Source organism: Plectropomus leopardus, chromosome 2, assembly GCF_026936395.1.
Source record: "Plectropomus leopardus strain MGB_pleo_1.0 chromosome 2, ASM2693639v1, whole genome shotgun sequence".
NCBI lineage: Eukaryota > Metazoa > Chordata > Actinopteri > Perciformes > Serranidae > Plectropomus > Plectropomus leopardus.
The window spans coordinates 23,496,469-23,519,695 of record NC_142177.1 but is presented as its reverse complement, the minus strand read 5'-3'; the positions used below and the strand labels follow the sequence as shown (position 1 = coordinate 23,519,695).

The following is a 23,227-nucleotide window of genomic DNA, read 5'->3' as shown; positions in this document are numbered from 1 at the left end:
GTGCCACTAGGAGACAGGAGTTGTGGAAGGTCTGTTTCTGTGATTTCAGAAACGTCAGGTATGTTACCTTAATACCTCCAACTGTTGCTCTTCTGAGAGCTGTCAGTGCTTCTAGTTTGAAGCTGACTGTTATATTAGCTCCATCTACAGCATGTAAACCTTGTGATTTCCCAGGTAAACTCAGAAACCCACTGACATTTCTCCACCACCACACGCACACCTTCCCAGAGCTCTGTAGACTAGAATAATCTGGCTCTTACAGTGACTGGGCCACCAGATGGCAGTCAATAATACTGTAATCCCTCAAATCCAAGAATCAATGCAAGGGATGCTTTTGCTGGAAAAATTAATAATGTTGGAACTATTCACAGAAAAAAATCAACAGATGGTTTTATATGGTGGCATTTATTGCCTCGGTGAGACAAAATGAATTATGGACTTATGTAATGTTTATTATGCTGTGTCATGTCCACTTTTCTTCATACATTTTGCTTTTGTTACATCCTATTTAAAAAAAAAAAAAGATTGTCCACCTTCACTGCCATGCTTTTGCATGGTGTTTCCTTGGTGCCTGTTTACAGTGGACATATGTGCATGAATCATTGATTGCTAATTGTGGACTATTGTGGCTCACATGGACTAACTGTATCATCTTAAAACATTTTTTTATTTACAAAAACATTAAAAATGTCTGTAATATTAAGGGTGAGGCACACACTTACAAAAGTCAGGATTTTTTGGCAACTGGTAGACTAAAAATATGCTGGATTTGCTTTTTTTGGTTCCATTTTACCTGAATGTATTAAGCACTTTATCATAACCCTTTCCAATCAAAAGTTAAGTGTATTGTAAAAACATTTTGGTTGTAAGTTACATCATGCAACCATTTTTGTTGTTATCCCCTCGTTGTTTTTGCCTTGTGAGTTCTGGGACCAGGTTAGCCTATTTTTTTAAGTCTTTGCTTTTCCCATTTTAGTTATCTAAGACTAATCAAAATTATTGTTTCATGTACATTTGCAGTGGCAATGCAATAACATGTTCGGTGACTTACTGACATAAAGAGGCAAAGACGTAAAACCATATTTTTCCCATTTAACTTGATGTAACACATTACCTGACTTCACCCTTTTATAAAGGAATCTACAACACTGTATAAATGCGCAATAAAGTCACTACAAAGTCACTATTTAGAGCCACAAACATACCATAAGTTATGTTTTATAATTTCGTTGAGTAGTATACGGTGTAAAGTCATTAAAATAGCGTGTTAAAAGTCTAAACGTGCCCGTAAGGAATTCCTAAGGAGGAGGCAGGCTCTCAAGACACACTAAACAAAGAAGTCCAACTAACATCCAGGAGGTGGGACGTCACTGTCCCCACCCCTTTTTTCCCGCAAGCTGGCCCCTGATTGGTCAGAGCTCAGAGCTCTACCTCGCCTATTGGCTAGCTCAGCCGTCAGTTAGAACACTGCTCGGCCGCTAACTGTTCCTCTGTGTTGGGATCAGAGGACGCAAATCAAGTGAAACAAATCTCCTGTCAGGAGAAAAGTTCATGCTGGAGTTTTCAAAGACCTCAGAGGGCCTTATGAAGGTAAGAAGACCCGCAGAAAACGCTTGTGTGTCGGCGGTTTGTAGTTGGAGACGATTATCTGAAATGTTTTGCCGCGTTTTAGCCACTTTTGGTCTAAAAGAAAAGAGCAAAAAAAGATGTAACGTTAGCAAAAGTCGTCAAAGCTGCAGGCCGAACCGTTTGGACTGCATCTTCTCAAGATTATAAATGTCACAAAGATGCTTTTTGTTTGTGGCAAAATACATTAAAGATGCTTAAAACATACTGTCAGGGAAGAAGAAAGGCGACAGTGATGTGTCATCAACAGTAAGACTGCTGCTGATGACTGCTCGATATTAATGAGTGATGACTGAATTTGTTTACAGTGGCTCCAGTTGTTAAATAACGCTTATTCACTCATAAGTACGAAAACTCTAGTTTAGTGTATTTGTTTTAATATTACTTTAAAGACTAGACTGCATCAAAAGCCAGTAGGCAGGAAGTGAGGTGTGTAGGCAAGTGGCCTACAAAAAAATAGGTTGGCAAACAAATCCAATTTGCAGCAGTGTCCAGACATGCTGCATCTGGTCAGCCATCCTGATTAGCAGAACACGGAAACTGAGCAGACCTGTCAGGCTGGACTTCCTCTCAATTGACCCTCATTTTGTGGGCTAAAGTCTGGGCCATGTAGTCAAGCACACTTTGTATTTTCCCCCATCTCTTTCCAGTAAAACCAGCTGGAAGATGATGTGACTTAAAAGGTTTGTCAAAGGGTCAAAGGTTTAGAGAGATGGCAATTTGTTACAACCTGTTGGATTTTTATCCAAAATATTGTTCATATATCAGCATAGGCGTAGATTTCAGGGGTGGGGGGGTGAAGGGTTCATGGTTCCCTCATTATTTCGACAACATGTACATTTGTCCCCCTTGGTTTGCAGGGGTATGAGATTTTCAAGGTTTGATAACTGTCTCAGAAAATGTTGCAGTATCATGGTATGCAATAGTTATTATAAGTATTTGTTATAATGGCCCTTCAAGGAATGAAAACATAGTTTTTTTTTATGTAAACAAACATTTTAGTGCTATATTTAAAGCTTGAAAACAATTTATGGAATTGAAAATATCTGTTTAATGTCTCCTTTTTAAAAATAACCAAAATAAAGGGGAGATTCCCAGTCCAGCATTTTTTTCAATACTGTAGACATGAAAATGTATACAGTATGACAACCGTAAAATTTTCATAAAAATATGCAACCAAAGTTCAGACACAAGGCAGTTTATTACACCGTAAGTGTACAATATTATCCCGATCGATTGCCATCTACTATATTGTTCAAATTGTAAGCATAGGTGTAAATTTGCAGGGGATGCAGGACACATGCGACCCTCAATATTTAAAACCTTCCTTTTTTCCCCCCATTAAAAACATTAAAGTCACAGAGGACTTTTACTCTTCCAAAATTAGACGTTTTACAGCCTAAAGTGTTGCAGAAAGGGCACAGATTGCTGCATCCCAAAAAAGGAAAGACAATTATGCATTTGTTACTCAGCATTTTTTCTGAGGAACCCCACATACACACATTTCATGTGTGTCCTCAACAATATTGAAATGAAACCTACAGCCTTGATTGTTGGTACAACTTTTGATTCAACTTAAGGATTCAGAAACTGTCCATGGACTTAGAAAAGTCGTTTTTAATGGGCTTTGATATGATTTGAGAGTGAAGGAGGTTTACTTTCCACTTGTACTGAGCTCATAAAGAGTCTGAAGCAGCCGCTACAAACCGAAGGCCTCTCTGTACCACAGCGAAGCATATGTTTTTGCAGTAGGAGCTGCTATGTGTTTTTTAATGAGTTTACAGTGTTGCAGACGCGGCACATGGCTGACCAGGCTTAAAACAAACACGGATAAAAAAGGATTATGGACACAGGGCTTTCGTCATCGGAAGTGGAGCTACCGTGTGGGAATATTTGTGTTTCCCATGCTGTCGCTTCTTGTTTGTATACCCACATGATTACCAACTCTAACTCGGGGGGATTAGGTGAAATAATATAAAAATGATGAGGATCTAAACAAGCGTGATGACACATGTAGGCTCCCTTTGGGGCCCAGACATTTCTCACAACACAGCGCACACTCTTCGCACAGTGATTACAGCGGCCTGTGAAATTAGCGAGCGAGCCCGTAAAAGCAAAACCAAGGGAGGTGTGTATGCTGTAGTTTAATTAGCATTTTACCCCTGTGGTTAAGCCACAGACCATGAGTGCTGGTGGAGGCAGAGCTGAAACACTGTGTGCCTTCTTTGTGAGTGGACGCTGCTGTAGGGATTGAGCTATAGGTGCAGGTCAGCAGGGTCGTGGCTCATTCCTCTTCTCACTTTTGCATACTTATCATACGAGTCACGGTAAATGCTGCAAATGTGTTCATTGCTATTCAGGTTTCTATACTGCTGATGTTATTGAAGATACGTGGGAAATACTGCAGCTACCCAGCTTAGATATGAAAGGCTGTTGGCTTGGGTCTCTCATTATGCAACCAGTGCACAAGGAGATCAGCCCACCCTCTCTGGGTGACTTCATGATGTGGAAAGTTGTGGCGACCACAGAGAGCTCAGAGCAGAGCCGCAGCCGTTAAATGAATGCTAGTTCAGGTGTAGCAAACAGCAGTGGGTGGGATTTTTCTCCAGCCGCTTTTCAAAAGGAATATTTGTGAATCTACTCTGTTTTAAGTAGACTTCTGTTATTAAGTAGTCAGCCAGTGCATCTATCCTACACGGTGATCTGAAAAGGACATTTAGTGTAATAACATCAACAGCTTTGATCTTATTTCAAAGGGGGGCCCGCATACGTTCTCCTGGCCGCAGTGCGGTTGGATGTTTGAGGTGTGGACACCGCAGGGCTTGTCAGCAGAACCAACACAGCTGTGAGATTAGAGTACAGAGACACTACAAAGAGACCACATCACTTTTCCAACACAAAATAACCAACTGTCACGGGAGCCATTATGAATGAGCATGCAGCGGGAAAAAACAAAACAACGTGGTATAATATTATTTTCAACACTGAACTTAAAAGTCATGTGCCTGTTGTCAGCTGGTCAGATTTAAGTACTTAAGACAGATGATGGAACAGCTTGGATGCTGGGAGCCGACTCTTTGATATGTGATCCATCTGCGCCTGATGAATATGTCAGCTTGTATTGTTGCCATGTTTGTGTCACCTCATTGGGCTCAAATATCCAAAATCCACCAGAAAAATGAAATGAGCAACTCCATACTATCATTGTGCTCTATCATTTAAGTTAACTGGTAACTACTTTTTTTCAACTATCACTGAGTTTTGTAGTTTTTCTAGATGCCAAAAGTCACATTTAAACACTTAAACTATGTATGTGGGCTTAAAATTCTATAAGTATGTATGCAAAACTTTTTTTTGTTATATGAGCTCCCATCAAATCCACAGTATCACAATAAATAAAACTTTGCAGGGTCACATTTGTGTAAAATCCTGTAATAGTGCTCTACCTTTCAGTGGACATGGTTGTTCAGCCTTTGACGTCGCGTTTGCCAGTTCCAAATCCTTCAGCTTGTCCACAACTGCATGTGCACAGCTGTCCATGAGACTCTGCGAGACAGATAGGGATGACACTGTTTAGGTTACGACCTACACTGAAATCCTCGATAAATAACATTGTCAGGGATGTACACTTTGCTGTTGGACTGTCATTCCGTCAGGATAGTATAAACATTTTCCAACCTGCACATGCAATTTGCATTTGCATTTTGCATAATACTGCTTTAATGCTATGTACGTCTGAACTGCACTCAATAAAAGTTGTCTGGTTTCTTTTCATAAAAGAGAAAAATGTTACTACATACTTGTGCACTGGGTCTTTGCTGCAACATCCCCCCCTCCTAAGATAATAACCACATATCCACGTAAAGCTCATAAATCAGTGCGCTAGATCAGATAGACGAGATGTCTGTCTGGATGTCTGATGTGGGGGAATCTGGAAAACACGGGGCTTTGTTTAAAGATGGAATTAAATAAATGAGAAATTACTGTGGGAAAACAGTTTTTCTAGTTGATGTTTTCTCAGTGTTTCTTTCAGAGTTGAAAAGTAATCTTGAATAATAAATCAAGTACAGGCTAAGAATATGAACTGCCACAAACATCTATTGTATCAATTTTAATAAGTTAAATAATATTTTTTTCTCTTTCATCTTTTGCCCTCACAGTCCAAGCTGAATATGGAGAGTTTGACCAAGCCAGAGTTGCTGATGCTTTTCAGCATCCTGGAGGGAGAGCTGGAGGCACGGGACCTGGTCATTGATGCCCTAAAGGTACCTTTTAATGGAGCTGGTGAAATAATAATAACATTAAAGTATCATGCACACAAACTTTTTAATGTTTAACACTTAACTTAACTTAACTTTTTTTGTAGTTTGCATAAAGGGCTTGTTCCAGTTGTCTTTAGTGAAAAGTTTGTCATGCAATATTTGACTGACACAAAAGGTGGACAGCAGGGAAACAGATGATGCTGTAACATCACAGTTATCGATGCCTGTTGAGATATGTTTGCTATGGATATATACAGTTATGGGTGCCTGCTATGCTGTAGCCAGCTACATAACTATCTGGCAACGATTTGGGGAGAAAAAAAATCTGTTAATGGCAGTTATTTCCTGCATAAAAAGTTCTCTTTATGGAAGCAACAAAGCTATGTGTCTATTAATGTAATATTCTTCTGGATACATCCAATTTGTTCACAGCAAACTAGTGTCTCTGCCTCTGGAGAATGGAGTCTGTTGTGGCATTGTCTCAGAAGTCATCCTTTTCAGAAGTTTTAATGAATAGACATCTCAGTGAGCCTGAGCATAAAGTCAATTAGTGCACACAGTTCGACACAGAGCAGCTAGCTCCCACCCTAGGATGTCTTACTTTGGCAGGGTTAATGCTTCAATTAAAGGATTGTCAGTCTATTTTTCTGCACTGTGTCCTGTGCTGTGCTGTGCTGCGTCCTGCAGGCCCACATACTCAAGCTCTCAGTGACCATTTCGATTGCCTTAAGGATGTTGTTCGTTTATTTTAACAGCTGTAAACACACTTCTGTATAACTGTGTCACCGTGACACTGTTAAAAAAAACCACAAACTTAAGATATGCAGTGAATAAGCAACTTAATGATGGAACAGTTCTGAAAAAGATGCTTGACGAGACATTTATACAGCGCTGCAGATTTTCTTCTCACCGTTAATATTTGAGCTTTACGGACGTTATGCTGGTGGAATGCTATTCACTTTCCTGGTGTAAAATGCACCATTGAAAGAACAAACTGGAGAGGCAGCCAGCGAACTGGAGAGAAGCCGCACTGCTCAATGTTCATGTGTTGTGTCTAGACCACATTCCTACATCTCTCCTGGGATCTGGCCATCTAAGGCAAGAAGAGTTACAGCACGCTGGGTGCCTGATGACTCAATGTGAGCGAGAGTAGGAGTGAACAAATAAACATTAGCCTTAACTGGAGCTTGAGGGGAATATGGCTGTGTCTCTTTCATGGCTCCAGCGGAACAAACTGTTAACCCATTCAGGTGTAGGGTGGGATCAGTGCTGCAGTGTTGACTCTAACGGAGCTTTAATCAAGAGTATACTCACTGACCTGTAGGAAATCAATTACAGGGAGTAAGAGAAGTAAACTGATCTCTCTGCAGCACAGCATCCATGTTTTTTCAGAGGTAAAAGGGAACTTTATACCTTTCTGCTGTTCTGCTGTTAAGGAACTGGCGATGTGGAATTACGCGTCTCGCCCTCACATGAACGCAGATTGTTTCTGATAAAACATCCCTCCATAATTCTTTTGTATGTTGCTATGCATGGCAGTGTTTGTCAGTCGAGCACTATGATCAGGACTTAAATATCTCAACAACTGTTGTATGGATTGCCATGAACTTAAGACAGACATTCATGGCCCCCAGAGGATGAATTCTGCTTTGGTGACTTTTAATCTAGCGTCACCAGCAGGTCAAACTTTTGACCTATTCAGTGAAATCAGGGCTCAACAATAAGAGTTGCCAAATTGCTCAGGGTAAGTAAAAATCCATGCTGGGCTAGTATATCTAGCAAGTCAATTGCCCGATCAAAGAATTAAACACATAGTTTTTTCCATGGCTGGTAATGAGTAAGCAAGCAAGCATGTATCCTCCTTTCCTCTGTTGAGAGTTGCATATGCTCAGTACCAATTTGGGCCCTCGTGAGAAAATGGTGCCGGATGAAAACAAAGAAGCATATCCAGGAAGTTATTGTTGCGTTAAGGGATGTTGGCAAAACTCCAACTATGTTTTGCCCAATTGCCCAATAAGTTTTAGGGAAAGCTGGATAAAATGGGGTCGTTTTTCATGACAGTTAACTTTAATCTTTATATAAAAAGATTTATATAAAGGCAAGTAAAAACTGACTCCGGGCAAGTAGATTTCTGACTCAATTGCCCTACTGGGCAAGTTAAAAAAAAAAAAACATGAATGTTGAACATGAATCCCAAAAATATCTCAGTAGCCAGTGGATGGATGGCACAAGAGGTAGTATAAATATCATTGTTTCCAGAGGATGAATCCCACTGACATGGCCAATTCCATGACTTAACCTCTGGCGTCACCATGAGGTATACATTTTTGGATATAACTGAATGGATAGCCAAAAAATTGATTCAAACATTCATGTTCTCCACAGCATGAATTGCAGTAACTTTTGGTGACTCCTTGAGTCTTCATCTAGTACCAGTTCAGGTCAAATTTTTAATTTATCCAATGGTGTGTAAACCCAAACCTGCCAATTAATGTCATTCCCATCAACCTGACACTCAGCTAAACATCAGCATGTCAGCATTTTGCTAAAGGTGGTGCCGTGTTTAATAACAGCCTTACAGAACTGCTAAAGTGACTGTAAACTAAGTCTTCTTCCAACAATAAAACAGCTCATGGACCTACAGTAATGAGGGAAGTAGATCCAGTCATGTTGCTCATGTCAGTCTTAACTGTCATGTCACTGCTACACTAAATGTCATGTGAAGAAAAGTTAAGCTCAACCACAAATCACCATGGTAATAACAACACTACTCCCTTTGTATCTCATGTCTTTGCTAATCTGGTTAAAAGTACAGGAACTTGCAAGTTTTCATTTGTAGTCTCCATTCTCGGCATTTTAAAAATCTAACACTCTCATCAGTGATTTGTTACGGGATATAGTACAAGTACAGGATGTGAGGTTAATGATGTGGTTTTTCTATGGTCCTCTATATTTAATTTTGCAGAACTATCAATGGCATTCGAGCTATCCGCTGGATTTTTCCCTGTGTGACTCACTTCTGCAGCTGCTCACATTGTGGCTTTCAAAAGGAAGTTAGTCTCTGGCAATGCTTGTATTTGGCACACAAATCCCTGCAGTGATCCAGTAGTCCCTTTGCTTTGGGAGAGGAGTACGAGTCTTTACTTTAAGTTCAAAGGGGACTCAAATATGGAAATGAGCCTTTTAATTAACTGTCGAGTTCACAAGGTGTGATTGACTCCAGCTTCCAAATGGACACACTTAAAACAGGTATACCGTGTGTGTTCTTTGGTAATTGGGCAGCACTGATACACAGAAAATAGCTCTGTTTCTAGCTTTGAGATGCATTGACTGATTCAGTGTCAGAACCATGTTGCTTATGATGGATAGTATTCCTCAGATATCCATTTCCTTTCCATTCACATGCATGAGCATTTCAGGGTATTTAGTGATATACCTAAGCAGCTCTGAAATATATAGGACTCTAGGGTAAGACATTCATATATCACCTTCCCTCTGTATTATACAGATTCTTGTCCTCAACATTGCACAACTGAAAGAGTCCAGGCATGTGTCAGCAAAAGATAAGCTGGACTGGAACCAGTGTAGCCATGACACAAAGACTTCCCAAGCAAAAGCACACAGGTTGCCAAGAACTGCAGCCAACAGACAAAAGCATGAAAAATGGAGGTAGACTGTGATGCATAGCAGCCATGCGCTGAATATTTGTGGTTATTGTTGTATGTACAGTATGATGTAATGACTAAGCTCTGGTAGGTCTGGTTTTAAGTATTAAGTAATGTTAGAAATGTGTTTCCTGTAATCCCTCTTTTCACTTCCACCTCCCTCTCTGCAGCAGCGGAGGACTGATGCAGAGGAAAACAGCCTCCCTTTGTGTTGTGAAAGTCTGTCTGTGCATTGAGGGGCTGGGCAGAGAGCTGAGGGAGACACAGAGTCTGTGTTTGGGAGTGAACCTTTGTGTAATAGGGGTACTGTGAATAAGAAAAAAGGCTGATTATCCAGTCAGGAAAATGTGCGCAGACTCAATAAATAGAAAATAACAGGGAAAACACTTAACTCGTACAGAAATCTCCATTAAATGTGTTTTCTTTGTGAGTTGCATTTGTTTTACTGTTGTATGAGCAAAGGCTTACATGCAACAGCAGTGATGAAAGTCGGTATATATTCTTGAGCAGAGTAAGTGTCAAGAATGGAAACCTGATCTAAGCATAGTTAATCTCCGTCCATAAAATGACACTTCAGAGCAGACAGTCCTTGACAGGAACAGGAATGGGCTGTCAGCCAAATCTGTAGGCATAATTCTCTTTGAAGATTTCTCTTTAAAACTAGATATCTACCTTTTTCACTAGACCAACATCAAAAATGGACAATGTAAAATTTTGCTGAAGGTATTTCATTTTTAGCTGTAATGTTTATATAAATCAAAAGTATGAATTCAAAAAGGAACTTTGGCAGATCTTTTTCCATGTTTATGCACATTTTCTGAAGTGTTATGGATATAGATAAAACGGAGCAGTACCACTGGAGATCATGGCGGCAGTGTAGCGTAGTTCAAGCAAGCCACAACTGTACGATGGAAAAATTAAAATAATGGCAGAACAGAATGAATATGTATTACAGTGTATACATGTACATGTACACAATAATAACAATAATACAACCTAAACCACTATTGCCTTGTTTGTTGTTGTGCAAAACTTTTGACTCCGCCCTCTAGAGCCATCTATAGCCTGTATGTTTTTTTTGTTTGTTTTTCTACAAAAATACTGTCATAGAGTGTATATCCTGGTGAAATGTCAGAAAGGTATGAAAAGTAGTTACCACTCAAGCCTGTGGTATTAACAGTGTGGACACAGACTATATGTCACATTCATAACATATTCTACATCGCACACAAGACTGTCTGGTGAGGTCCTGTGTGGTCACTGGGCTTTAGATAGCGCCCACAGCTGAGAGGCATTTTTGAATTCTCCTGAGCATCCCGTATTTCCTGTCTCACCCATCCATGCTGTTTGATCCGCCTTCACACAGTCCTCAGCGGACTGGATCAAATAACAGCAGCAAAGCCTTGCAGCTTTGCCCTCCTGTCTTTGTGCCAGATCAGCTAATATTATTGAAGATGACAATCACAAAGCCTGTGATCTGTTGTGGAATATGGCTCAAACTTCTGTGTCTATAGCTGTCCATCATCATGCCTTTTGGTTTTCTAACTGAGCTAACTAACTCCAGTTACTTAACATAAATCTAAATGTCTTTACAAAATTAGCGTTTTTTACTGTCACGTACATGCATTCAGTCACACAGGTTTCAGTCTTTTAATGCCAAAAGCAATCCCTCGTGTTAACTTGCATAAAAATGTTTTCAACTACAAATGTGCACTTAGTTGAGTGCAAGTCTCTGTTGTACAGCCACCTAAGTTGATCGAGGTCATTCTAGATTATTCTGTTCCAGCAAACATGCTGCAGCGACTTTCAGAAGCATCTTGGAAACTAATAAAAAATATGGGCCTCATCCATTTCAGATGGAGCTGCAGTGCATCACACCGAGCTGATTGAGAAAACTTTTCAATAAATGTCCGTTTTTTAACCGCACTGAAAGTCATAATGTGGCCTGCAACATTGCAAAGTCTGTTGCTTTTAGGCAAGCCAAGTTCTAGAAAACTGGTGGCCCCTAGCGGCTGGTAAAGAAAAGTGGGGAGTAAGCAGACTGTGATGGCATGATGCAGTCATTAAAACAGGTTTTTCAACAATTGTAAATCAGAGCAAACATGAGAGGCCCTTGAGCATGCAGTCCTAAATATGCACACAAAATATGAGGCTGATTGGTCCAGTAGTTTGTGAGATTAGCTGCGGACAGACACACTCACGACCAAACGCATGATCCAGGCTTACTCCTGGGGAAGATAATAAGGTCCATGCATCAAGGTATATAGATTTCTAGAAAATGAAAGTTCATAACATACTTGACACTGGCTGATACAGTGAGTATCAGAACTGTTGTTGGAATAGATAAAGTCTGACAGGCGCATCTCTGGTTAAAGTAGACGTGGTTCTTTGCCAGTAAAGTACAATTTGGGAGGGGTCATGTTAAACCTGTGTGCTCAGCTGTAACAGCCCCACACACAGTCAGCGGTTAAATACTCTGTAAGACGAGCGAATCGGCTGAATTTTACTGTGCAGGCCCATCCACACTCTTGACTACACTTTTAACTTCTCAAGTAATCTTGGTATCAGCCATCAGGAGCTCTGTCTTCACCCTGCCAGAGAGGATACTGTTCTCTCTAATCTTTTGATCCTCTTTTGTTGAAACCTCACAAAGACACATTGCCAGTTCCGCTGTAGCCCTCCTCCTCGCTCTCTCTTTCCCCCGCTTCAGCCCTCTTACACGGCAGGCCCAAAGGCATCTGCTGAACCTGAAATGTCTTGCTGCTCTCATCCCTCCTTTGTCATGAGTTAAACAGAGAACAGGTCTGCCTTGGCCAAGGCCCAGTCCATAGCAGCTGCCCTGCTAAAGATAGACACACACACACACACCATCTGTTGCTCCTTCCTCCTTCTAGCTGTCTTTCTCTTGTATTTTTATGCATTTCCTCTCCCTCTCTTCCCCTTCCTTTATCTACAGATCATTTACCACTGAAGTATTCGAGATGCTGATCATGTTTTTTAGAACACAGTGTTCAATTTCCTCTTTAAATGTGAGTGAAATGACAGCAGCATGTGTTAACCTTACTGCCAGGGGCTATAACTTATAAGTAACACTTAAAAAAAATTATGTAATCAAATAATATCAAACTAGAAGGGCAGTCTGAAAGCACAGACCTTCGCCAGGCCTCTAGTGCTGTCTTCTATGATATGCAAATCTGCACATGTAACCATTATATATGTTTGGATATATTTCTAAAACTATTAGAAATAGGAGATAGAAAATCAAAACAGTTGAAGTAGCGGAGGTGAAGAGTGCCTGAAGTCCACAAGTGCAAACTTCACTCCGTCCATTTCTCTGTCTCATGTTATCTTTCTAATTTTAACAAAAGTTAAAGATAATTAGTGTGTTGGCCCCATGATTAGTATTTACTCTTCCTTAGCCTACGCTACACCCTTCCACCAAGTTTCTTGAAAATCACACCAACACACCAACCGAACTGAAAAGAGAGAGAGATGTCAGATTTTTAACTGAAAAATATTGCCTGCTTAAATTAACTGAAACTGTTAAAGTAGTTTTTTTAAAAACTGTACCATTGTGTACTGATACATTGGTGCTATTCATGTTTGCAATTTGAGGCAGAAGGTGGATTAGCCATGCTAGTGTCCCCAAAGCTACTGAAAAAACAGCAGTGTTCTGTGATAATTTCTAAAAACAGCATGCTAACAATGACAGTGCCAACATGTTGATGTATAGCAGGTGTTGATGTATACCTGGATCATTTCTTAAGTTAGGCGAGTCAGCATGCTAACATTCACTAATCGGCACTACACACAAAATACATTTGAAAAAAGTACTTGACAAATAAAAATTCTGCCATGATGCTGTTGCTTGATGAAAAGTCAGGATCATCATTGGTATTAAATGAAAATCCATTGCGTGATTGTTGAGATATTTCATTCAAAACCATGAAATCATTTGAATGTATCCTCTGGGGAACATGAATGCCTGTGCCAAATATAATGGCAATGCATGCAATAGTCGTTGAGATATTTTAGTGTGGACTTAAGCGGTGAGCGTCGTCATCTAAAGTCATGCCACTACTAAAAATGTCTATTTGACAATGTATACTCGGGAGTCAGCATCCAGTACCAGCTGAGAGTCAGACAAGTCTGAGAAGCCAGAAAAGTGATCCAAGAGAAGATTCACACACTAAGCCAAGTTACAATCCTTCTGTAAACAAGGACATTGATGCAGAAGCATGACCAAGCCAAGCATTTCCACACATGAACATTTCCTACCACAGAACCATCAGACCACAAACATACTGTAACTAGTTGACTGATCACTGCTCCTCTCTGTTTTCCATCTCACTCTTCTCTTCAGGCCCAACGTAAGGAGCTGTTTATCCAGGAGCGCTATGGCAGGTACAACCTCAGCGACCCCTTCCTGGCCCTACAGAGAGACAGCGAGGCTGTCGGGGACCTGAACAAGGACCCGGGCTGTTCCTCCTCCACCTCCAACCCTCTGGTGGTTCTCAAGTTGGTGGTGAGCCACTGCAGGAGGATGCAGGAGAAGATGTTGGCCCAGCTGGCCGCAGCGGAAAGCAGGCACCGAAGGGTGGGTGTGGATATGTGTTTCTTAGTTGGGGGAGGCAGAAATGAGCAAAATGAGTTTAAAAATTAATTGGGAGACATAAAAGATAAAAACTGGCCTGGTGATGCAAAAATAATTAAAAGAATGTGAATGAAGAATCCAATCAGCAACCAGGAGTTTCTTTCTAAAAGTTAAAAAAAAAAAACTGCTGGCAACAAAAGCTTGGTACACAAACCTAATGTGATTAAATCAGCCCTCTTCATTAAAACCGTTTGTTTCAGGGACAGCAGAATAACAAATTAAAAAATCAGCATTGTTTTCAGCATGAACTATTTACCAGCCACACACACACACACACACATTGAAAAGCACTTCACAGATGCAGGGTAACAGACAGGAACAAAGAAAAATTAAATACCTGCACACTGATGTCACGTTTACAGTTTCTTTTGTTTCATGTGAGCTTGAGGTTAGAGTATAAACACAATAATGTTTTTAGCAGCACATCATTCATTATGAGTTATATGTAAGGACAATATGTATGGTCACTAAATTCCTGTAGTTTTTCGTGTAAAACATCATTAACTAGAGGCAGGTTTTAAAACTTTGCAGTGCTTGCTGGTAAAAGCATAATGGATTGGCCCAAGCCCTGCTTCAGTATTAAATATTATGAGTATTTGAATACATGGACCACAAATAAAACTGTTTTGCATAGTAAAATATGAGACAGAAGGTAAACCTCACAGTTTGAAATAAAGTAAGAAGTCTAATTTGAGAAAAAGTCATTCTGGCCTTTTATTGTTTCGTTTCATATTAAATTCGCAAATAATGACCCCCATTGCATCTTTTGGAACTGTACAAACACGAAACACTCCATCCTTTCAGGCACCGTAAAACCACAGAGTGAAGACTATACTTTTCTCGGCAGGCGGGCTGAACATGGTGCTCATTTAGATGACCTAAAATGTGTAGCTGTTTAGCTTGACTTCCATCGGCATTTTTGCTTAAAATGTAGTAATCATATTGCTTGAAAGTAAATGTTATTGGCTGTAATATTAAGCAGGCCAAACTCATGTGAGATAATTTCATTCCTGACTCTCTGTCTCCCCACTATGTTTGCTTCAGGTCATTGCAGATCTGGAGGAGGAGAAGAGGAGGCATGCCGAGGACACAGCCGAGGGAGATGATGTCACTTACATCCTGGAGAAGGAGAGGGAGCGCCTACAACAACAGGTGAACTCTAATTAACAGTCACGTGGACTACAGTGTACATATTTGTAATGGATTGAAAATCTTCAATTTCGCAAATACTTTTTGATGCTTGCTTGGGATCATTTTTGCTTTTGTCAAAGAAGAATTAATGTGATAAATGGTGTATGGAAAAGCCCTCACCAAATAAGTTCTGGCGTAGCGAACATTTAAGTCACATGACTGATCAGTTGCTAAAGCTGTCAGAGCATTAGTGTGCATTTGAACTGTAGCCGAGGTTTTTAAGTACGATAACTATACTTGCGCATAAAAAAATAAAAACGCAAAGGCTCCTTAGTCTGAGCCAAGACAGTAAGACTTAATATTTCACATCAACACATCCTAACTTTACCCCTCTTGGTTTTACCTTTCACAATAAAAGCCTAACTTTAATCTACTCTGAGCAACTTGCTAAAAGGAAACTCAACCAAAGAGGTTACAGAGTCATTGCATTAATTTGTCTTTGTCTTGAAACGGCATGACAGATTGTTTTTCCATTGTAGATGGGTTAGATGGCCACAGCAAGATGTTGTTTCCACATCAAAACCTTTACTTTTTCTACTCTGTTTACTGCCAGATTACAACCATGCGTAAAGTAGTGCTTATAGCACAAACCTCTAACAAAACTGTGTCAAGGAGATATGATTCTTTGCTTAAAACCATTGATGGTAATGTAAATTTTTGCTTATACTGTAGTATTGTATGTTGTTCGTCCCTGTCATGTTGCCATAGATGGTAGACACTATTACGCATGTGCTATCAGGCAGTTCCTTACATCTTGCCCAGATACAAAGACAACGACCAATCAAAAAAGATGGTAAGCTAACCAGTGATTTAGGGAACGCAACTTGGTCCTCCTACTTACTGTCAAAAAGAAAAAAAACACTCGTGAGCAAGCAGGCGAAACTTGCGAGCAGGTGAACCTTGCAAGCAGGGGAGCATTGACAGTAGTTGTTCAGATTAAGTGTCAAAACACGGTTTCCTCCTCTCAGCCGACAATATTGCTCTGCAGAACACAGGTAATTTGCACGCAAGAATGGTTCTGTGCGCTCAGATCTCATTTGGGGGATTATCAAAAGTGCCTTCTTAAATGCGTGTAATGGGCATTTTTATTTTTCAACATTTCAAAAGTTTGCATTAGATTTCCTTGACAATTAAATAGGAGCAGAGCTACAGAGTGATTAATGGAGCTTTAAAAGAGCTGGTTTCAGAAACTTAAAAGTAAACTGCAACCATCCAACCAGTCTACAAAACAATGTTTACTTCCTCTGACAAGTTAGTTTATTGTGCTTCTTGTCTCTGTCTGTGTAGCTGGAGTTTGAGCGAAGCCAGGTCCGACGGTTGGAAAAAGAGCAGCGGAGGATTACTGACCAGCTCGAAGAAGAACGGGCTCAGCACAAACAGCTCTCCTGCGCTTTGGCCAAAGAGTGCAAGTGGGCAAGTGCCAGAGCTCTGGAGGAGGGTCACCGTCTGACAGAGCTGAGCCGCAAACTTGACAAGGTATTTACATTTTTGAATCCAAGTAAGGCAATTTAATTCCTATTGTTGGTACGAATGTTAGGCCTGGTTGTATTTTGCGCTCTGGGTGAACAGACTTTTTCTCCTGCAGGAGGCGGCAGCTTGCCAGGCCCTGAGAAATGAGCTGGAGGATGAGAGGAGGAGAGCCCTGAGGATGGAGGCGAGGGTGGAGGAGCAGCTGGCCGAGTTCGACACAGAGCGAGAGCAGCTCCGCTCACGTTTGAAGAAGGAGGAAGCTCACTGCTGTCAGCTCCAACAACAGGTGCGAACACTGGAACATATTCATCATGCAGGTGGCAGCAGATTGCACATTTTGGATTCAATAGCTACCTCTTGCATCTAATCTTGATGAAGGTGAAGAAAATTAGCTTGCATTATACGGCCAAATTTCTACTTGAAATCAATCTTTTTTCTCATTTTGTGTTCAGGTAGAAGAGCTGAGAAAGAAGCTGGAGGAGGGGAATATGACAAGAGATGTTGGAGAGGCAGTTACAGCTCCAGTAGAGGCAGGAGGAAAGGAGTGGGCCACAAAAGTTTCTCCGGGAAAATTAGCAGTAGACATTGCAGTAGAGGACATTGAGGAAGACAGAAGCCAGAAACCTGTGCAGCCAAAAGTTAACGGTCACCACTGTCCAATGGAGACTAACGGGCAGCTCCACGGTCCAAAGAACACACTCTCAGAGAACATCTGCCTACAGAATGGGATTGAAAATTCTCCGATCCATCAGACCCAGACATCATTTCCCTCCACAATCCCTCCTTCCTCCCCATGTGTCTCGCCTGTCCTTACCAAACGCACACCAGGCAGCCCGAGCCCTGGCAGCTACCAGTCTCCCTACCAGGCCGGGATCAACCAGCGCTTCCACGCTGCTCGACATAAGTTCCAGGGTACCACAGACCCAGAGCCTCAGTCCCAAGCGCCACAGCCCGCTCTTCCTCTCTCGCCAAAGGACGTCCCCCCTGTGACCAGCAGCTCCTCCCCAGAAGCCAGCCCAGTCAAGCAGATGGCTCGCAGCACAGTCACTCAAGTCCTATCTCGCTTCACCACCGTCCAGCAGAGCGCCACGCCAAAGCTCATGCCACCAAACAACTCACCCTTTGGCACAGACTACCGTAGCCTGGCAGCGCCCTTGTCCCCGATCATTGGAAGGGCCGCAGCGGCGCTTCCACAGGGGATCAGATCACCCACCATCTCCAGAGCAGACAGGGGAAACCCTCCACCCATCCCCCCCAAGAAGCCTGGTCTGGCGCAGGCCCCTCCCTCCCCGGCCGCAGTGCCCAGGTCTGCCAGCCACTTCTCCGACAGCCCGCTGTCAGGCAGCTGTGGCCTCACCTCCAGCCAGGAGGGAGTCAAAGAACTAGACATGGTGGTTTCTTCTAATTAACGGATTAGTCAATAATTTAGTCCGTTGCTGCTCTGGTTGTGACACGATGGTTTAATCCACATCTCATAATTATGATGATATTATTTTGTACATGACAGGATTTATATCCTATGCTCATTGAACAGAGGTCCCTTCAAACACTGTTATTAATGTATTTATTAGATTGTTTTTCTTTTAAGTGCTGACTCACTATTTTAGATAGTGATTAAAGGGCTGGTACTAATGAAGAGTTACAACTCATATATTTAGTTTCAGATGTGCCTATACTTAGGCACACCATACTGTTACATTATAATACTTTTTTATGATGTCATTTATCCAAAGATTTTTACATCAGTTTATGACCTAATGAGGTATTATTTTTTTCCTATAGTATGTTGCTTGTTATTGCAAATACTGTAATCTTGAGACCAAAAGTAACAAGTTGTCCTTGGACCAATCTATGTTAAAATGTATATAATATGTATGACTCAATTCAGTGTGTACTCATATGTGTTTTTTTATAAAAGTGTACAGTTCATTTTATAAATGTTCCTTAGATATTGATGTTGATGATATTGATAGTTCTACACAACAGATAATCTAATTATCAGTGCTGTACTGAGCTTTGTTCATGTATTACTTTAATGTTGCAGTTATGATAATTTTATAGGCTCAGAGTATACGCAGACACCATTGTACAATATCTTGTTTAATATAAGTGATTCTGACTGATGTCTGGCCTTTATCATTTATAAGAAATAATATTAAAACACACAAGTATTATAGTCAACTATGGCTTTGATTATCATAACAACTGCCATGTCGGTTATCTATACTTTTATCAGATCCTTCACAGTACTGTAAATGCTGGAAAGTAACAGATATAATAAATTAATCCCAAAGATTGTCATGTACTTTATTTTTATTCTATGATGCAAGTAGGCAGTGGTGTAAATACTTTTTTAAATGCATTGCCAACAATAATCTGAGAGTAGTCAGGGGCATGCAGTAGCTCAGATGGTAGAGTGGGCACCCCATAAACAGAGGCCACATCCTCGCCACAGCAGCTGCATGTCATCCCCTCCCGCCCTCTTTCCAGCTTAAGCTTTCCTATCAAATTAAAGGCAAAAAGCCTATAAAATTATGTTTAAGCTAAGAGCTGGCCACGAAAGATTAAGTGTTTATGATTGATTAAAAATATTGTGAAAAAATGTTCTAATTTGTCAAAGCCTGAGATAATGTGTTTACAGGGCTTTTAATCAAATGTACAAAATCCAAAGATTGTTAGTTTACTATCATATGTCTAAAAGCAAGTGTGAATTCACAATAGCTGCGAACATGTACGTACATGCATTCCCTCATTGCCACACCTCCTTTTAATCAACTGGCATGAACACAAGCACACACCTTAACATACGTTCACTTGACCTCCATGCCAAATTTCGACTGCGAGGGAAAACTGTAGTGCCAAAAGGTTTGGAAACTTTTTGTGGACAAAACACCCAACCAAAAGAGCAAGCTATAGAGCTGCTGGTTGCATAAAAAAGCATCAAATCTTCACATTTGAGAAGCTGGAGCCAGGGCATTAGTGGAGCATTTTTACTTGAATAATGACGACTGAAATGTTATTTTTTTGTTTATCTTATTTAATTGATTTTGTGTTGGCTGACTAAATAATTGACTTATCATCACAGCTCTAATTTAGTCCAATGCAGACAAATTCTTCTAAATTCTAAAATTCTGTTGTATTTCATGCTTATACTTGGCCAGTTTAAGTGATAATCCAAGCATTTGTAATTGTTAGTGCTAACAATAAGCAGAATATCTTGCCCTGCCCAATAAACACTGATGCCTCTATTCAATGGATAATGAAAATGTCTTTGTTTGAGTTTCTTTGGCCAAGACACAACACTGTAAGTAATGAATCTCTTAAAACATCTAAAATGCATTTTAATAAAAAATTACTTTGAATATAGCACCTTCAGATAATGATTTACATATTTATGACACTGATTTGCTATGTCTTTGTGTTCAAAATTCCACTGATATATAACTCTGCAGTACGGACACAGTGTGTTTAGTCCTGTACTGCTAAAGTATGTCCTCTAGAGGTCAGTGTTTGATAAGTAGCTTCCAGCAGGCAGGAAAATACAAAGATCCATAGTTCATTCAATAAACAGAGTTTGCATTCAGTTCCTTATAATGTTTTTAAACACTAACAAAAGTTACAATTGGTCAAATACATTTCAGTGGCGATGCTGTGAAGATTGCAAATTGTACATTTCACATTTCAGTATTTGTGTGTACGTGGTCTTTTGTATGCTGAAAAAAAGAACTTTTGCCCTTGTTTAGTTGCGAAGATAAGTTGTGAAACCCTTAAGTGGACTGAGCTGTTTGTTACTTTGCGCCCTGTGTTGCTTCCACTGTAAACATTTTTCTAGTGGTATGTTGTTTAAGTGGTGCAACTTAGGAGAGAAACTGGGTGGTAGCAACTTTGCAATTGTGTAAGTACACAAAAAAATGAAAAAAGATTCATTCACTAGACAAATATCCTCTCTGAGTTATATACTATCACAGTATATAGTGCCTCTGTCTCCTTCATGCGTGCACGCACACACACACACACACACACACACACACACACACACACACACACACACAGACAGACAGACACACACACACACACACACACACACACAGACACACACAGACACACACAGACACACACACGCACAAACACACAGATGCTCTCTGTGGCCTGACATCATAACCAACAGATATATGCAGAGCACACGCTGACTGGGCTTTCCGTCACACTAAATCCCCCCTCTTGGTTGTTGGGGAAGGGTTGGCTGGTTAACGGGACGGGGTCACCTCTTCTCTGCTCAGCTCACCTAATTAACATTCCAGTTTAGGACAGCAGGGCCACATCCCAAATCCAGCACAGGCAAGCCTGGTCCTCCAGCAAAGCCCCATCTTTCTCAGCCTCCATAAACACAGGCTCAGGTTGATGAGCTGTGAGAGGCCTCGTCCTCGCTGCTGTCACTGCCAGCGTGGTTGCTCACTCTACTCTACCGTTGCACTCTGCTGCGAGACAATCCACAATGCTGAGCAGAAGACGTCTGTATTGCAAAACCTTGCCTGATTGTTGTGAGAAACCCTAATTGTGAACGACAGCTTATGCAGCACATATTCTGGTTTCTAGTTTCTTTCTTGGCTTTGTTTGAGTATGCCTCTTGGACATCATACATATCTGCATTGACCTGAAATTTCTTTGTAAATATTAATATTCAAACACGGACTTAAAGCTTAGGACTGCATGACTTGGATAAAAAATGACGCCTTTTTAAAAACTTTTATTCAAACTCTGGGTCATGACCCAAAATGCGTCTTGGCTCTATTTCTGTAAGGATTCCACATGACAAGAGGGGTAATAATTAACTTTTTTTTCCCCTAGAAATAAATCTCAGAGCAGTGGATTACATTTCTTTTTAAGTGCCCGACCTCAGAAAGTTGGCAAATTCTGTTTTTTTTTCCTGGAGTGGACTTTGAAAATTTGATGTTGTTGCAAACTGTTCTGAAGTAGATTCGCTGGATAATTTCTTCGTAAGGTCGTGTGAGTCGTGCTCATGATAAAGCTATATATATAAATATATGAACTTGAACTTGAAAAGGATTGCTACAGCCGGCCGCCACATGTCCCTCCTGGGCCGACTTGGTAAGTGCTGTACTTTATGACCGGGGCACAAAAGCAGACATACAATAAGACACACATGGCTGCAGTGTCATGTTGTGTGAATGAGATGACAAAACGGAGGTCAAGGAGGGAGCACGTAAGCTGTCATGAGCTAAACCACAAATTTACGACCCTCTCTCGTTCCAGACCTGTTACACAAAAGCAAAACGCAGTCATATTTCTTTTCTGTCAGTGATGAGTGCTGTTGCTGTACTACTCCCACAACAATGTCATAACCACCGTCATCTCATCTGTGCCGTGGCATGAACCAGTCCAATCTCTTTCTTATCCTCTTGCTCTCTTTTTCTTTTCTTCGTCTCGTCCCCTCTACTCTGTCCAAAATTAGCCCAAGCCATGAGATGGGCCCAGAATAGGAGATCGGGCCCCCACACTGAGCCTCTTGAAGACCACAGCTGGAGCTGGCTCAAAGCGAGACACAGGGAGAGGGAGGGCCGGATGACGAGTGTTATCGCTACCATCACCTGCTCCCTGTAAAGCAATTTGTTATAGAGTTGTCACTGTAAAATCCGTAGCTTGTCCTGGGGTAAAGAAAGACAGGGTCACATGTAATGAGGATCCGAGTGTCGCTCCAAATCCAGAAATGACATAACTGAAGGACAAACAGCTGGGCTATGTGTGTGTTTGTCTATGTGTGTTATAGAAACGAGGGGAGAATATTCAGCAGTAACTGAAATGATGCCAATCTGAGGCCTATGGAAATTTAATCTAGATAAAGTACACAAATTTATAAGCATTTATTTGTTGTTTTGGGGGAAAAATTGAAAAAAAAAAAAAAAAAAACCCTTGCAAGAGAATGTGTTATTTGGAATATCCTACAGTTTGCATTCACACTCACACTATTACATTCGCTGTCCACACGCTGTGGTATTTTTAGTCAGCCACATTGTTACTGACCTTTATGTAGGTCTCTAACTAACACCCCTGGATTTGCACTGATTAAAATGACCTCACACACTCTCACACACATACTATGTCCACATAGCGTCTCGCCAGCATCTTTCTTTACCTGCTGGACTCACAAAGCACCGCCGACCGAATGACTAACTGCAGTCTCAGGGATTAAAGCCAGAAGTGTCCTTGAGGCAGGTCATATGTTTCCACACTGGCTCGATGAGACATACCTGTTTCTGGATCGGGACTGTTGATATGAGCTGAACTACAAATACGCACTCCACTGACATTACAGGAGAGCTTCAAGTGCCTGGAGCTGA

At 40.9% G+C, this 23,227-nt stretch overlaps 2 protein-coding genes across 2 annotated transcripts in view; one reads left to right on the top strand and one right to left on the bottom strand.

Moving 5' to 3' along the window:
* LOC121951744 (A-type voltage-gated potassium channel KCND3-like) overlaps positions 1-23,227 on the bottom strand; it is a 166,822-nt gene that overhangs the window by 121,421 nt on the left and 22,174 nt on the right. The window contains exon 2 of the mRNA XM_088088675.1: positions 5,073-5,172. The gene's annotated coding sequence lies outside the window, so the exon portion shown is untranslated. The remainder of the gene's footprint in view (positions 1-5,072; positions 5,173-23,227) is intronic.
* Positions 1,476-19,164, top strand: LOC121950164 (CTTNBP2 N-terminal-like protein). Its single transcript, XM_042496087.2, has 7 exons — positions 1,476-1,590; positions 5,787-5,891; positions 13,917-14,150; positions 15,252-15,359; positions 16,686-16,874; positions 16,984-17,154; positions 17,321-19,164. The coding sequence occupies exons 1-7, from the start codon at positions 1,552-1,554 to the stop codon at positions 18,275-18,277; spliced, it is 1,803 nt and encodes a 600-aa protein (XP_042352021.1). The 5' UTR covers positions 1,476-1,551; the 3' UTR covers positions 18,278-19,164.